This window comes from Gavialis gangeticus, unplaced genomic scaffold, assembly GCF_001723915.1.
Source record: "Gavialis gangeticus isolate Ggan-Ray unplaced genomic scaffold, GavGan_comp1, whole genome shotgun sequence".
Classification (NCBI taxonomy): Eukaryota; Metazoa; Chordata; order Crocodylia; family Gavialidae; genus Gavialis; species Gavialis gangeticus.
In genome coordinates, this window is record NW_017729028.1 from 39,481,794 (window position 1) to 39,498,688 (window position 16,895).

General features: G+C 44.4%; 1 protein-coding gene across 1 annotated transcript in view; it reads left to right on the top strand.

The window, feature by feature from the left end:
- Window positions 1–1,363: 1,363 nt before the first annotated feature.
- The window catches only part of LOC109300293 (adhesion G protein-coupled receptor F4-like), a 26,278-nt gene continuing 10,746 nt past the window's right edge, over window positions 1,364–16,895 (top strand). Inside the window, exons 1-8 of the mRNA XM_019520991.1 lie at window positions 1,364–1,487; window positions 5,771–5,880; window positions 6,982–7,018; window positions 7,690–7,844; window positions 10,770–11,033; window positions 13,774–15,141; window positions 15,731–15,772; window positions 15,866–15,925. Of these exons, the coding sequence (XP_019376536.1) occupies window positions 5,794–5,880; window positions 6,982–7,018; window positions 7,690–7,844; window positions 10,770–11,033; window positions 13,774–15,141; window positions 15,731–15,772; window positions 15,866–15,925 (2,013 nt within the window). The 5' untranslated portion in view covers window positions 1,364–1,487; window positions 5,771–5,793. The remainder of the gene's footprint in view (window positions 1,488–5,770; window positions 5,881–6,981; window positions 7,019–7,689; window positions 7,845–10,769; window positions 11,034–13,773; window positions 15,142–15,730; window positions 15,773–15,865; window positions 15,926–16,895) is intronic.

Sequence of the window (16,895 nt, forward strand, 5' to 3'; positions counted from 1 at the left end):
CTTAATGGCTTGGATCCCTTTGGGTATTTGGCAGGGGAGCAGCTAATTTGAGGATCCCAGCCAGACTTGGGTTAGTTTAATGCCAAGCTCCTCAACCTGGCCAAGATGACAGCAGTTCTGAACTTGTGCAGAAACGGATCTTGAAGCTCCTGGAAAATGTGCGTACCTATGAATATGGGCATCCAAGAGTGCTGGCATGAGGCTTGCAGGTACCTTCGTCCCTGGTGCAGTCTAGGCCCCACTAAGTTTCATTTTAGCTCCATAAAGGCCCAGGATCAGATTTATAAAAGGACAATTCTGGGTGAGCAGAAGGTTGTCAGGGTGTCACCCCTTTACCATCTGTACGTACTGCAATTTCTGCAAGGGCAGGTGCAAAGTGCAAGTCACCTAATCTCTTTGTGCCAAAGTTTCTGTCTCGAAATAATGGAAGCATCTTGTTGCTCTCCTAGGAGCACTGTAAATTGGGTGAAGTACTTTTGTGCCACTATGAAGATGAGTAGGGAGGAAGGTATTAACAACTTCATGATTTGATTTAGAAGCAAGTTCTTTGAGTTAAAAGACCAGAAGAGACCTGCACGTGACCTAGTCTAACTTCTTGTATGCTGCAAGGGGTAAAATGTCATCCAGTTCCTCTTCTATTTGAACCCAACATCTTGTGCAGGTTACTTGAGGCTGATTTGCTGCTGAGCAAGCTGAAGGCTTACTTGTATTTGTATGGCCGCTTTACTTGTTTCTCACCTTTGCTATCTACTATTGATGTTGGATACAAGCAGGATTATACAGAAATTATTCATATAGGTATACCAAACCTGCCTTCAGATCAACAGTATAGAAACCAGGTCAGGGCAGAGGTATAACTAGCATAACTTCAAGCAATCCTGTTAGTGGTATAAATCCATTGAGAGATGGAGACATTTGTGACCCGTATCCAGATCTCAATACAGACCCCAAACTAGGGAAAATCCTGTCAGCCAATTTGACGCAACTTTATCCTGAAACCTGTTTTTCTTTTTCTCTGTCCAGAGTCCAAATGTGCTGACACCAAGTCTCATTAGTCCGTCTCGTCAGAGAACAGAAGATACCAAAGGCTCCTCCTCCACTGTGCTCCAAGGAGAGTGAGCATCAACAGCCCCAGACAAGGGATCTGTTTTTATGCCTCTTGACAGGGGAGGCAATGCTGTGATTTCTGTAGGTGTGTGTGCGAAGCATGTTTGGCAAATTATATGCCATCTGATACTGTCAAATGTTGTGTCATCCTAAAATCCCCGTGATGTACTAGTCCAACAGGAAACCCATGAGTTCTGCCTAAGGTGTTTCCTTTTGGAAAGCACTGAATCAGCAGCAGGAGCAATACCAAGGGAAATCATAGTAACAGATGGGGCTAGAGCAGAAGATGGCAATGTATGAATGGCTGGGAACATAGCTATGACATTGGAGAATCCCCTGTTATCATCACTACATACTGCACAGCTGTGGCTTCAGAAACAGTGAGTATGGCCTCCAACTAACCCTTTCACATAACACTTGAAAATGATTATTATAACTCTCTGGAGCAGCAGGCTGGGTGGTTTCCTTGGAAATGATCTAAATTTATAATAGCGAAATATATAGGCAATTATTGATATTTTTTCACAGTTAATTGCTCAGTCTCCACAATCACCTTTGTAGAGGAAAAATTCAAACCATCCTGAAAATAATTTAATATCTTAATTAATCTTGCAAGATCTTCTATTTGTGCTGTGTATCCAGGTCACATCCAACTGAAGATCAAACTCATTAACATGCTTGAAGATGGTTCTGAATTTTCTGACATACCCAAAACTTGTCAAAATGACTGTTTGTTCTTTAATTTTTTTAGCTTGATTGTAAATAGCTTCTGTTCCCTCCTCCCTGTCCCCCATGTCAGAATTTTATATGCTTCTGTAGAAAAGGAAGGGATTCAATAAACGACCTTCCTTAAAATTCATATCTGTGTTCAATCCAAAACTGATGTTGCAGAAAAGTTCTACAGTTCAGCGTTTAACCCATTTAATGTTAAAGCTCTTGCCACAGATCTTTAATTTCTATTTACTAGTTATTGAGACTGCACCATGCGACCATGTTATAGCTGCTTTACAAGCTACACCTGCACTTTTGGGGAGTTTTTAAATTTAACTTTTATCTTAATTGCCCTTTCAGGCCTTAAAAATGCTGAATAATGTTGCACAGTATAGATGATACATACATTTTTGCATTAACTTTCTTTTAAAGATGGGGACCTGTAATGTGACATGGGATTGTAACTTGGAGCAAATGCCGTTGGAATGTGGATTTATTTTTGTAGCTGGTCATATAACATACTTATAGCAAGGGCTTCTTACTTTTCATACCTTGATGAACATGGGCTTGTCTTTGATTTTACCATTAAAATAGTACAGTGTCAGGGTTGTATAAGCAATGATCTACTTCAGTCTTTGCAGTGTTCTGTGACAATGTGGTCGTTCAGAGTTATCTGTTACATGACTCCCCCCTCTTAGTGGAACTGCTTCTGATGATAGGCGTCAGGCCTTTGCCCCTCTCAGGGCTGGAATACCATGATTCTCCCATTTCCAGGCTGGATCCTCAAGTTGCAATATGTTGCACTGAGAATAGTTATTCACCAGGCCTTACTGATAAGATTATAATAATATAAATAAGAGACCATTGCAGGAGAAGGAGAGCCTGAGGCATGTCAAGAGACACTGCAGTGGAATTTCTAAATTGAAAAATTAGCCAAAAAAATCAAAAACTACCAGTTGACATTTTTCCTGGGGTAAAATAAACCTTCCCCATCATAGGCAACTGGGGCCTCCTGAGTCAGGGGTAGGGATGGGGGGGCACTTGCCCCCCCAGCAGACTGTCCGTGACTTGGGGGTGGGCCACCTCCGCTGCTGATCCCACCAACTATCAAGTGGCAGAAGGGCACCACTGGCATTTCCAGGTGCACCGCTGGCACTTCTGGATGAGTGTGATTGGCCACGGGGGAACCACGGGGATCACTTCTCCTGGCACCCCACGCCCCAGTTGGTGCTCTCGGGGGGAAGGGGGTACCAGTGCTCTTGCCTGCCCCCCCTGCCTGGGAACGCTGGCGATCAGGGGTTGCACCAGCGCTCTCAGGGGGCGCATGTGCACCCCCTACACATCACCACTGTTTTCCATCCTGCTATACAGTCCTTGCATAGATGCTCTTCATCACCTGTGAATTTAATCTAAGGAGTAGGGTCCCCAGTTTCTTCTGCGTCAGGCAAAACTGTCTCTTTCCATTGAAGAATCTAAAGAAAATACCAAGTTAATATTTTTCCCATTCCTTTATGTAGGAAAGAATGGGACTTTTGGTTTACAGTATGTCTTATTTGTCACATAATAGGATTAGATCATCGTTTTCAATTAAAATGTCATAATATGTGCTGGGGTTTTGTGAGAGAAGATGTATAAGCCTGCATGTACTAAACTAAAATGTGGGTGTTTGCTCTTTATCTAAAAGGGCTGTGATATGTTGCCATGTTGTTTGTTTTTGTAAACATGTGTTGGCACAGAAGAATTTTGACATGTTCCTACAGCACTGAGTATTTGAACAGTTTCCACCATGACTCAAGTAATGCAAATTAAATTGGTCAGAGCACTTCAGGTGCAGACAGAGCATAGTCTGAATTTGGACTCCCTCTCAAATTTCACACACCTACAGATAACAGCCCTAGGTGGAGTTACCTCAGCGATTAAGCACAAAAAGTGCAATTAAAAAAAGGATGAAGCAAAATAAATGTAAAGGGTGTTTTCTCTTACAGTCATTTTTAAGGCTGAATGTACACAGGGAAAAGTTTATGCAAAAGGAAGCAATCTGTAGGCCCCTGTAAGGAAATAATTACAATGCATCGCCCAAACCCCGCATATTTTCGTGGAAGTTTGGGCTGAACAGAATAGCAGTTTCATTCTTCAGCAAGATTGTTCATACAGAGCCCTCCTCTGTTCTGCCCTTTCTGTTCTTAGTCATATTCTTTCCATACGAAAGGCATCCATTAGCTTTAAAGCAGGAAGATCTTCTCCTTTAATTAACTGAGCTTTGAAGCACTTTATTAAAATTCATACTTAGAATGAATCTTCTGTATGGGTGGAAGGTAGTAGGGAATTGGCCCCAAAATTCAGGGTCTCAGTCCAGTTATCCATCCTTACTCTTTTTAAAGAGTTCCTTTTCACACTTAGATCCATAGATCTTGTAATCTATTATTATATGACCTTACAACATAGTTTCAGAGCAGCTTCTTGAAATGTGGCTCACATCTGCCGTATGGGTTTTTCCTTAAACATAACTGACATTGCAGGTTGTTTCTTTGCATTGACTCCCTGTGTTGGATGTTTAGTAGGGCTGTGTGAAAAGGCATTGTTCCATTTCACCTTGAGTTTCGAGGTTTCGGCGGAACAGCGTTTCGTGTCAAATTTAATTTTGATTCAAAACAGCTGTTCCGTTTTGCCGTGTCGAAACAGTCAGGCTGTTTTGACTCTGTTTCAACATTTCGCTAGATATTCAGCTGGGCTGACTTCCCCTCCCTGGTGCTAGATCAGGTAGGGGGTGGGAAGTCAGCCCAGCTGGGCTGACTCCCTGTCCCTACCCAATCCAGTGCCAAGAATGGGAAATCAGCCCAGCTGGACTGACTTCCATTCCCAGCGCTACGGTTGAAACATTTCAACTTTTGAAACATTTTGACTAGCCTCATTTTGTTTTGAGGCTGTTTCAAAGCCCTTTGTTTCATTTCAATTTTGCTGTTTCAACCTTGAAATGAGTTGAAACAGTGTCAAAACGAAACGGCCGGCGAAATTTTGCACAGCCCTAATATTTAGCTCATTATTTCACTGAGTTAATTTTCTGGCACATGGTTTAATCTGCTTCAGACAGTTGGTACTGAAAGCTGCAGTATCTTGGAAAGCTGCAGCTCCCATTGCTTCTGCTCTTGCAGCTGACTCTGGACATGACTATGCTATTGGTGAACCACCTGGTTTTATGTAATTCATTATTTTCCCATGTTAGGGCTGTGCTGGATTTTCCCCCACTAGCACATCTACTTGCAACATACTTACATCTGAGGCAACCGTGCTTTTACTAAGGGCCATTAGGCTTTGAGAAGGAAACACAAGGACTGAATGCCATCAGATGGTGCAAAGCTTTGTCAGTGATATCGATCTTGCTTCAGTCTAAGCTTGTTTCTCAAATATAATTACATCATGTCAGTGAAGGCCTGTTCTCTATTGGAGCCCAGATTTCCTGACTCCCGAAGTCATGATGTTTATTAGAAGTAATTATGGAGTATGAATCCTCTTCACCATGTTGGATCAACAAGATTTTGTTAATCCAAGTTCAAGGGACTTTACTTCTATCTTCATTCCACACAGGGACACTCCTCATCAGAGACACTCAGGGACAAGGGCAAACAAATGTGATGGAGAAAGCGCTTGGGCTGTATCAGGCCTGAGGGCCCACCTGATGACATGTCTCCATATACACCGCCACCATGTAATTGCCAGGAGATTATTAATCAGATAACTTTTTCAGTGTTGACCAAATTTTAAGGAAAAAACACTTTTTCAGGCAATTTGTCCTTAGGTGCTAATAAATAGTTTTCAAATAATTTGTCTAGCACCAACTGAGACCTGTAAAAGAAAAACCCCAGAACTGATGTAGGCACCTATTTTCAGTAGTAGCTGAAGACATGATTTGAAATAATGATGTTAATATTGGACTTTAAATGTTTTCTTCTAGAGGAAAGCAGTAAATGAGCCACCATGCCAGCAGGGCTGATGCCATTCCATTGCCTGGTCCTTCTCTTGGCTCTTCAGTTCCTTCCAGCTGAACTTCAGATTAATCAGGGGGTGAGTTAACTAACAGGAAATGCTATGGCTGGAGACATCAGGCCCCATTTCTAGTCAAGTAAGTGCTCTGCATCTTCTTGGCCTCTCTGACTTCATGGGGCCTCCAAGAAGGCAGAGAAATCTGCAGGATCAGGACCAATGCCAGGCACCAATGCTGAGGAAGTTTGTAAGAAAGACCTCAAGAAAGAGCTGTATACAAGTGACTCTGGTCTGTGTGGTCTCTTTGAAGTTGGGGGAGGTACGAGATTTTTTTTTCAGGCCCCACTGTAGCACTAGTGGAAATATGAACTGTATTCTTCAATAAGTTTTCGTACCATCAGATAGCTCCAGACATTTTCTGGTTTCAGTCCACTATCCCAAAGCAGGAGCAGGTTTGGAGACAGTGTGCAAAGGGCCAGATTATTGAAGCCCTTACTTGGCTCTGGAGACCAGTTAAGTTTCCTCTTCTCCTGGTTTGAGGAAGTGGGAAGGAGCTCTTTGCTCAAAGAGCAAAGTGGTTGGAGAGAGGGGAGGCTGGAGAGGGGCAAAAATGAAAAAGACAGCTAGCCAGCACACAAGGCATCTTTTCCAGGATTACTGGGGCGGTGTTCTCCCTTGATAGGCAGTCAGCAACAGCACTGCCATGAATTTCCTCTGCCTCATGGCTGTGCTTTCAAGAGTGAGGTCTGTGAGCTGCATCTCCAAAATAGATTGGCTCCATCATCCTCTTTCTCCTCCGCTGGCCCTGCAATGCCATGTTGGCTGTTATCCTGGAGAGAAGAGATACCTACTAGAGCTGCAGTAGTGTCATACAACAAGTGGGCTTAAAATAAGATAGTGTTGAAATTTAGCATGTACAAAGTGGGAGTGGCGGAGGGGAGGGAAAGACCACTGAGCAAGGTCTGGTGGGCCATTAGCTCCATAACTTGGTCAAGGAAGGACTACTTCTTCTCCAAATGCACTGGTTGGTTTGCGTTCAGTGTCCTACGATGATGAGCCTTCCCCTACTTCCATGGGAAATTTCTTCCACCATCTCAAGCAACTCAACTCACTATCAGGAGGCTTTTCTTGATATATTTTTTTTCCAATCTAAATTTTCCCCTCTTCCTAACTGTTTTTCAGGTTATCAATAAGGAAACAAAGAACCAAAGTCAAGCAGGTACAGTGTAATAATTATGCCCCTTCTTAACCCTTCCCCAAATATCAAACCTACACCGAAATAAGCACGGAGCTTATGAGAACCATCTAACAAGTTTGTCAAGGTGTTCAATGGAAGCCAAACAGGATTGTCATAGAAATTACTAGATCTACAAATGAGAGAGTGTCAGGAAGGGATGAGAATGGCAGGCTTTTCCTGCATTGTTCGAGTAGGTACATTTTAGCTGGATGGGTAATGCTGAGAGAGAGACGATATTGCACTATGGAGCTAATTATGACTTCTAGAATTTAAAAAGTGAACATTTTTTTTGGTACTACCAGAAGAAAATCCCTGTTGGCTGAAAACTCTCACTCCTGAGTTACTCTTTGCCAGAGACATGATGCTTATTTTGTTCTGTAGCAAAACAAGCCCTGTCTAATCACATGTGACAGCGTGAGCATTTTCTGGTGAGGTCAGTGAGCACCTTCAGGGAAGGAGACTGTTCCCTTCCCCTTCCCTGCCCAGACATCTCATTTCTGAACCCTTAAAGACTGTGTCCAGCGATGGTGTTCAGATAGCGATGATACTATCCAGAGTTATTGGCCACTGGGGCAAACGCATTACTTTACCATATGGATCGAGATATCTTGCCAGGCCGCTGTAGCCATCAGTCTTTCCCTGTTGTTTTCTAGGGGTATGTACCAGTGGCTGTGGAGTTAATGGTGCCATTTGCTCTGAACCATGCGCTCGTCTCTTCCGCGGGGAGAGGCTCTTTATGTGCCAGGATGGGAAGTGGCAGAAAACCACAGATTCCTGTGCAAACCTGGATGTTCAGTCACTCTTTGAGGTAACGTACCTGCCACCCTTCTGCTCTGCTACTGGCTTACAACTGCTCTCAAGAGACCCTTGTCTAGACTTCTCTTCCCAAAACTCATGCAACAGAATGAGTGTTTTGAGCTTCAAAGCCAACCAAGATGCTTATTTTTGATAATTCGAACTCCCTGTAGCAGCCTTAGAGGCATATTCTGCTCCCATATATGTTGCACCAACCTCTTATTTCCAAGAGACGAAGCAAAATTCTCCTCCCACAGAGTGGAATATAACTGCAATTTCACAGCATCTGACAAAGTAGGCTGCTGCTTCTTACCCAGTTCATCTCTAAGGTGGTACCTGTTACCAGTAGGATTTCTTTTTGCCAGAGCCCCCCAAGGATTGACATGGCAACTAGTGCAATGCGGTATTAAGTGAACTTTAATAGTAACCATCCCTGTCCTCCCAGGGTCACAGCGTGCTACACACACGTGTTCCTTTATTTGTCCATTACTTTTATGACTTTTTCATCCCAAATTGTCCAATCCCCTGGCACTGTGCCAAGCATACCTTATATGGAAACGCACACCAATCACATCTCCCAGAGCCACAGAAAGTACGGTGCTCAATTTTGGTGCTGAGTTCTAGGGAGGCCTTGACTATGGCTAAAAAGCATTAGGATTACTCAGTTTGCCCACTACGGTACCCTGTCCTGCTTTCTACCTTCAGACTAACATGGCTACCTCTTTCAATTCCTATTGTTCAACTCCTATGTATCCCACCCACCCACCACCCAAACAGATCTTAAAACATATCAAAGGGCCATATCAATTCTAAGGTAATCTCCTGACTCCCCATGGCAGGAGATGCTGTTTCTTTTTGATCCAATTACTTAGACCCCAGGTGACCTTCCTTTCCCCATGGTCCACCTGCAGTTGTTAATTTTATTCTTCCTGCATCTGGAGATCCCTTTTTCTGTTTCATTGTCTTTCCTGAGTCTTGACTGAAGGGGAATGGTGGAGGGCTATGCTACTAATAAGCCTTTGCTTTCTGAGCACTATATCCAAATATTTGATATCCTTTCATGTTTCTTCTCTTTTCTCCCCTTCTTATGAATATTGCAACACCCCTGGGAGCCCCAGTCATAGATCAGGATCCTGTAGATCAGCTTCTAAAATAATAGAACAGAAACACAGTCCCTATGCAAAGGGGCTTATAATCTAATGGCTTGTCTACACAGGGGCTCTCTGGAAAGGCTTCTCAGTCTTCTCTTCCCCAGGCTGATCAGTCCCAATCCCTTAGGCTCCACAATTCAATTAAGCATAAATTGATATTTTGGATACAGGGAGAGTTAGTGTTTTGGAGGCAGGGGAGAGTTAATGTAATTAACATTGTCATGATAATAACTAGTGCACACAGGAAACTAGTGCCTCCTAAACTAACATTTTTCCTTGGCGTCACCCATTGTTGGCTGCAGAGTCCACAGTCAGGTGGGCTGGAAAGAAGCTAAGGGACTGAACCCAGAGAGTGCTGGTGCACGGGTCTGTACGGTCTCGGTGAGAGGTGGCCAGTGGTGTCCCACAGGGTTCAGTTCTTGGCCCCATGTTGTTCAACATCTTGACCAACAATTTAGATGAGGGTGTGGAAAGCATGCTGGCCAAGTTTGTGGACAATTATTATTATGATTATTATACTCAGGCACCTACTCAGCTCTGTGGACCTCACTGGGGGTTTCATAGTTTCTAGGGTCGGAAGGGACCTGAGCAGATCATCTAGTCCGACCCCCTGCCATGGCAGGAAAGAGTACTGGGGTCAAACGACCCCAGTAAGGTGGTCATCCAACCTCCTCTTAAAAACCCCCAGGGTAGGAGCCTGCACCACCTCACTTGGAAGCTGGTTCCAGACCCTAGCCGCCCTGACCGTGAAGTAGCGCCTCCTGATGTCCAACTTAAACCTTCCCTCCGCCAGCTTGTGACCGTTGTTCCTGGTCACTCCTTGCGGCACTCGGGGGAACAGGGACTCCCCCAGCGCCTGCTGATCCCCCCTAACCAGTTTATAACAGGCCACAAGATCCCCCCTCAGCCTTCTCTTTTGAAGGCTGAACAGGGGTGTGTTAGTGTAAACTCTTAGCAATCTAGTAAGCTACACTAGAGCACTCAGTTTTTGGTTTTGTGCCTTATTATGTTTAAGGCACTCCAAAAGTCCAGCAACCTGAAGCCATCCTCAGTGTAGCGCTAGCACTGAACCTCATGTGGCCAACTTCAATGTGCTGCTGCAGCTAGTAAGGGAAGCAAAACGCTGGCTTGCATCCATAGAAGCTTCTCGAGCAAATCCCAGGATGTCATTCTCCCCTTGTACCCATCCTTGGTGAGGCTGTAGCTAAGTACTGTGTCCAGTTTTAGGCTCCACAATTCAAAAAGGATGTGGAGAAGCTTGAGAGGATGCAGAGAAGAGCCACGTGCATGATCAGAGGTCAGGAAAACAGACTTTATGATGACAGACTGAGAGCCATGGGGCTCTTCAGCCTGGAAAAGCGCAGGCTCAGGGGTGATCTGATGGCCACCTATAAGTTTATCGGGGTGACCACCAGTATCTGGGGGAACATCTGTTCACCAGAGCACCCCAAGGGATGACAAGATCAAAGAGTCACAAACTTCTTCGTGACCTTTTCAGGCTGGACGTAAGGAAGAACTTCTTTACTGTCCGAGCCCCAAGGTTTGGAGTAGACTGCCACCGGAGGTAATTCAAGCACCTACCTTGAATGCCTTCAAGAGACATTTGAATATTTATCTTGCTGGGGTCCTATGACCCCTGCTGACTTCCTGCCCTTTGGGCAGGGGGCTGGACTCGATGATCTTCCAAGGTCTCTTCCAGCCCAAATGTCTATGAAATCTATGAACTCATATAATTATACTTTTATAATTTATACTGCAATTATACTTGCATTATACTTTTTCCCTAGAGGATCTCTGCAGATGGATCTGTCAATATTGCTGGAGGACACATTGGAGGGAGAGACAGCATAATGAATATGAAGCCTGGACTTGGGATAAAACTTCAGAGCGCTACCGCACATGGAAACAGGAACTGCCTGGCTGACTTTTCTTGCATAGTCCCAGATATCCTCTCCTCCCCAGCCATTCCGGGAAACATAGTGAACATAGTGATGTTGCTAAAGAACATTTCCCTGAAGCTATCCGAGGATGTGAACAGAGCAAAAATGCAGGTATTTCTTTATAGGCTTAAGAAGTCAGAGTGTGCATCACCAGTCATAACTGGTGTCATAACTGTATCTTTTGGATACACCATCAGATAGTAGGGATGCTAGCTGCCAGCTTCCTTGAAATGCTTCTCAAAGAGAAATTATGATTACAGTTCATTTGCTGCAAAAGTGATGCAGCATTCTCATGGTGTTGCAGGCATTTTGGAGGGTAGAAGTAGAATTTAAAAGGATCTTGACAAGTTGGAGAACTGGACTATAGACAACAAAATGCAATTCAGCAAAGACAGATGTAGTGTGCTAAGTGCAAGGAAGAAAAAACCAATGCAAAAATACTGAATTGGGGCCAACCTCTTTTGCTGGCATGACACAAAATAAACCTTGTACCATCACCATGTACCAGTCTGATCCCCTTCCCCTACCCAATCTGTAGCTCTGCTTTCTCCTTCCTGCCCAATCTGCCACTGCGTTCCCTGTTCCCTCCTCAGTCTGTCGTTGAACCACACACAGAGCCTGCCCTTGGTGCAGGTTGGTCACCCCTGGGCTAAGCAGTACAGCAATATGATACCGCCACAACAAAAAGCATGTGCGATTTTGGGCTGCATTAACAAGAACAAGACCGGCAGCATGATGGTCCTAGGCTACTAGATGCTGGCTAGGACTCACCTGGCTTATTGTGTAATATCCTAAGTTCCACTTTTTTAGGAAGGACATAGAAAAATCTGGAGAGGGGATCCTGAGGCAAGCAAAAATGATAATAAAGGGGTTAGACTATAAGTCACATGAGGAAAGGGGAAGAGAACAAGGTATGCTTAGTTTGGAGAAAAGGAGATTAAGAAGCAACTTGGTAGCTGTTTTCAAATATTAGGGCCTTGTTACACCTTACCCTATGAGACACGCATGTGTTAATGGGTGCTGGTGCTAATGCTAGCTTAAGTTTGGAGCAGTCACACATTCAGGCTACCAGGGGCCTGAAGGACTGAAAGGTAAGAATCCCCCCCACGCCAATCTAGGCTTCCTCTCTGCCACCTGCGGCCCCCCTGGTACCTCCCCTCCTGGCCCTTGGAGCTCCCCCTGCCCCCCACTCTGACTTGAGGCTGCCTGCACTGTCTGTCCCAGAGGAGCAGGCAGGTAAGGGTTGACCACTGCTGCTACTGCTCATCTTCAGCCACAGGTCAGTGGGTGAGTCTGGGGGGAGGGGGGGGTAGAAGGCAGTAAGTAGGGATCTGGGGTGCTGGCGAGGGACGGGGGAGGGATGATAGGGGGCCCAATCCAGGCCAGTAGGGGAAAGCGAGTGGGTGGGGTGTTTACACTGAAGTGTAGCCTTGAGTGGCCCCACCTTTGTGTAACATAAGCTGGGTAACACAGATCAGAGAGAATCCTGCCCTGGAGTGGCATCACTCTGAGCCACCTAACACATGCTTAAAACCAGTTTCAGGTGTCAATGTATGGACAAACCAGGTGTTAAGAGCTCCAGGAGCCACCCAAAATTACCATGTAATGTGGCCCTTAAAGAAGGCTGCCATAAAAAGAGTGAACAACAACTCTTCCCCCTTGCTACAGAGGGCAAGGGCACAGCAATGGGATCAAGCTGCTGCAAAGCAAATTGAATGGAAATTTCAGGGAAAATGTCCCTACTGTCACACCAGGAGGACAATGCAACAAGCTGCCCAGGGACTTTGTGGATTGTCCCTTACTAAAGGCTTTCAAGAAGAGGCTGGATAAGCATGGCCTGGGATGGTTTAGGAATAAGGCATCCTGCATTCATGTAGGCGCTTGGACTTAGATGACCCCTGAGGGGCCTTCGAGGATTATGAACCTGTGTATGAGATGACAATCTTTTGCTCCAGCTGAAAGACTGCAGGGAGGTAAAACTACTTCATTTACAAATGAACCCAACAGTTGCATGCAGCCTCTTGAGGCCAGAAGTGTTGAAGTGGGGGAGCAGAATGCGAAGGAGGTGGCATTTGGGGATAGGTCAGAGCAGGCTGGTCTCAGAAATGCCCCCCCACCCCGAGTTATCTATTGAAGAGGCACTCAGCCTCCACCCAAGATCAAAGGTACTCTGTGCAAATAAAGGAGAGACCCTTACAGTGGGATGGAGAATTGACTTGCCCGGTGTCACCGAATAGACCAGAAGCTAAGTGAGGAGTAGATGAAACGCCCACTATAGCGTTCTCTCCATTACATGATGCCCCCGACCACGAGAGGGCCACGTTAGGGTGGAATGATGACTCCCTTACATGAGTCCCTTTTTTGGGGCGGGAGGTGTGGAGGGGGGCTGAGAATTAGTCTAAGAGTTGGAGAACCTCAGCTCGTATGTTCCCTTTATAGCAAACAACGTCCCTCCTTTCTCCACCCTTATCAAGTCAACTTCTTTTTTGGTGCTTTGAAAGAAGAAGAATGTAACTGCAATGTATCAGACTACCTGCACCAGAGCAGGTGCTTTCAATCATTTTTATGGTGTTCAGGATTGAATTAGGTGCTAGAGAATATTGTTTTATTAGACCGGTAGCATTATCATTGTGCATTATTCCCTAAAATAACTCTAATGACACAATAGTCTGTTCTTTTTCCTAAACAAAGGCATTAGGAATAAATATGTATAATGGTCTTCCAAAACCATAAAAGTACAGGGAAATGAATGTGTCACTATTTTATTCAACTAAATGGGCCTTTGAATTTGGCAAAGTACAGACGGTGCTTTCATCGTGAAGAATAATTGAACCTATTTTCTGTGTTGCAGAGTTACAGCAAAATAGCCAACCACGTTCTCAACGCTTCCATAATTTCAAACTGGGCTTTCATAAGGGACAAAACTGCCAGTTCCATATTACTGGATTCAGTGAATTTATTTGCTGGGAAACTGCTTATAAAAAGTGGATCAGAGAGTATACCAGAACACTTCATGTCTACCCAGGGCTCCAGCATAAATAAAAAGACCCCAGGGAAGAGGTTTGACTTTTCCATGAGGTTTAATAACTCAAACAGCACTATTGCTGGGAGCGTGTTCATTCCACAAGAAGAACTGCTGAAGATATCTACCCCTTCCCATGCTGTCAGTGTTGCTTTGCCCACACTGGGGGCCATTATGGAAGCCAGTCAGTTGGACGATGTCTTTGTGAATGGAATGATTTTATCAGTAGCCCTGCCAGAGGAACTGCAGCAGATTTCACTCACTTTTGAAAAGTTCAATAAATCAAATAACGTTATGGCTCGCTGCGTTGGGTGGTATTCAGCTGAGAAGAGGTGGGATGAAGCCGCTTGCAAACTGAAGACTGATGATGCCAATAGTACTGTTTGTATCTGCAAGCATCATCACCACACATTCAAGTCCTTTTCCATTCTCATGTCACCCAGCATAATAAGAAATACTGTTCTGGATTATATTACATTTGTAGGTTTGGGCATCTCTATCTTCAGTTTGCTCCTGTGTCTTACCATTGAAGCTGTGGTCTGGCACCATGTTACAAACACAAACATAGCCAAAATGCGCCATATTTGCCTTGTGAATATAGCTGCATCACTTCTGATTGCGAATGTTCTGTTTATTCTGGCTGCAGTTGTGTATGAGAAAGTCAAAGACTATGCCACCTGTGTAGCTGTCACGTTTTTTGTTCACCTTTCCTACCTCTCCCTGTTTTTTTGGATGCTCACTCTGGGCCTTCTGATTCTTCATGGATTGTTGTTAATTTTTCGGAAGATGAAGAAATCTGCATTCATGGCCGCAGCGTTCTTTATTGGATATGGGTGTCCTTTGATCATATCTGTCCTCACTGTTGCCATTACTGAACCAAGGAAAGGCTACATACAGGATGGTGCCTGTTGGCTCAACTGGCGTGATACTAAAGCCCTTCTTGCCTTTGTTATACCTGCCCTGATGATTATTGCTGTGAATCTGGTTGTAGTGGTGGTGGTTGTGGTGAAGACTGGAAGACTCTCCGTTAGGGAAGGTTCAAGGTCGCAAGATCTGAGCAGCGTCACCCGAACAGGCAAAAATGTTGCACTTCTGACACCTGTGTTAGGACTGACATGGGGGTTTGGATTAGCTACCATTGTTAGATACGACTCTCTGGGTTTCCATGTTACATTTGCATCGCTCAATGCGCTCCAGGTAAGCACAGCATTTTGCAGAGAGTATCTCAGCATTGTTGGGGGAAGAGAGAGAGAGACTGGGGGCGGACAGATCAACAATATAAAATTTGCACAGAGGAGATGGCTTGTAACTTGCAGTCATATAACAGCCTGTGACAGACTGCCATCTCCCATAGCCCACTGACAAAGCCCGTGGAATTGAACGGAGAAATCTAACCATTTTCTTATTAAAAAGGTAGTTGAACAGTACAAAAAGGTGCACGCAGTCATTTTAAACCAGCATATTATGATAGGTGCTTGTTAGCTGCAGTAATGTTGTATCATGGGTGCTAGATTTAAAGATCAGATAGCCAGCGCCTCATCTGGCATTAGTCAGTGTAGATGCATAGGAACAGTGCCAATTCATATTATTTCCCTCTGAATGTAAAGCTTTCTTAGCTTTTGGGGGTGTTATTTTGCTGCCTAAATAATAGCTTGTAAAATCTAAGTGGGAAAACAGCAATGAAGTTTTGTGTATCTGTAACTGAAGTAGCTTTCTAAAAACTGTTTTAAGAGAGAGTCTGAAATTCAATGATTTGATAACCCTCTTGCTGTTGATAATTTCCTAGGGATTCTTCATCTTGCTGTTTGGGACCCTTCTAGACAGGAAGGTATGGAGTCCCTTTGACATTCATCTGTTATTTCATGAATAAGCTTTAATGGATTAACTTTTCAAAGGATTTCATTCTTTTCTTATTCTCTAGACAAGAGAAGCCCTGAGAATGAGATGCGCCTCAGCAAAATGGAAATGCAGTCTAACAAAGGTAATGAATTCTTTCTGGGCTGTAATGGGGTGATCTACAGTTTCATAGTGGCTCCCCCATCCATACGGACAGGAAAAGATGGTCACTGTAAAGACATCCCTGGGTAAATAATAATACCTTTCTCTTGTACGTTTTTTTATTCATCTGAAGATCTCAAAGCATTTCACAAAGGAAAAGTGAGTATAATGAACCTTCATTTTACAGATCAGGGAAATGCAGCAGTGAGAGGGCAAATGGGCTTGCCTAAATTGCCCAGGGGTACAGAAGCAGTCAGGCATAAAATCTCTGCCTCTCCTTAATCCACCTGACTGCAGTCACCAAGGGAGGAGGCTCTTGTACCAAAAGTGAGCTCTTGTGGCATGCCAGACAGTGTATGTTCTTGGAGGTGCGAGCAACCTATGGTGAACTATGCAGCTCTCTTGAATATATGGATCCTGACTGGTTACTGCTCCACAGAGGGCAATCAGCACCTGGAAGTGTACCCTGGTATGAACAGGAAGCCAATCCTCCTTTAAAACATTGCGTGTTGTGTATTAATAATAGCTTGATCAGCCTGGAAGATGAATGGCTTTATTCTATGTGAATCTTGTCTATGGGGAGTCCTAAATATCCAGGGCTCTATCTAGTGGGTTTATCTATTGCGATGCAGCCTTTGTTAGGATGAAGGTGACAGCACTTCCGATTACCCCAGGAGAGAAATCTCAGAATAAGGTGCTATACCCATTTTGAGCCACAGTGGTGGAAACTGGCCTTTCATGCTTAGCACTTTCAAACTGTGGCTGTCTTTTCTGTTACATAATGTACAAAACACTTTGCCATGCTCTCGAACACTGGGATGGGACTATCACAATCTTGTAAATTGTTGACATGGTTGTCAGGGTGTGCAGGGTTGTCATTCTGGTCAGGGTAGTCAATCAAGACCTTTTTTTTCTTTTAGGTGTGTTTTTTTTTTGACCCCAGGATCTCCTGC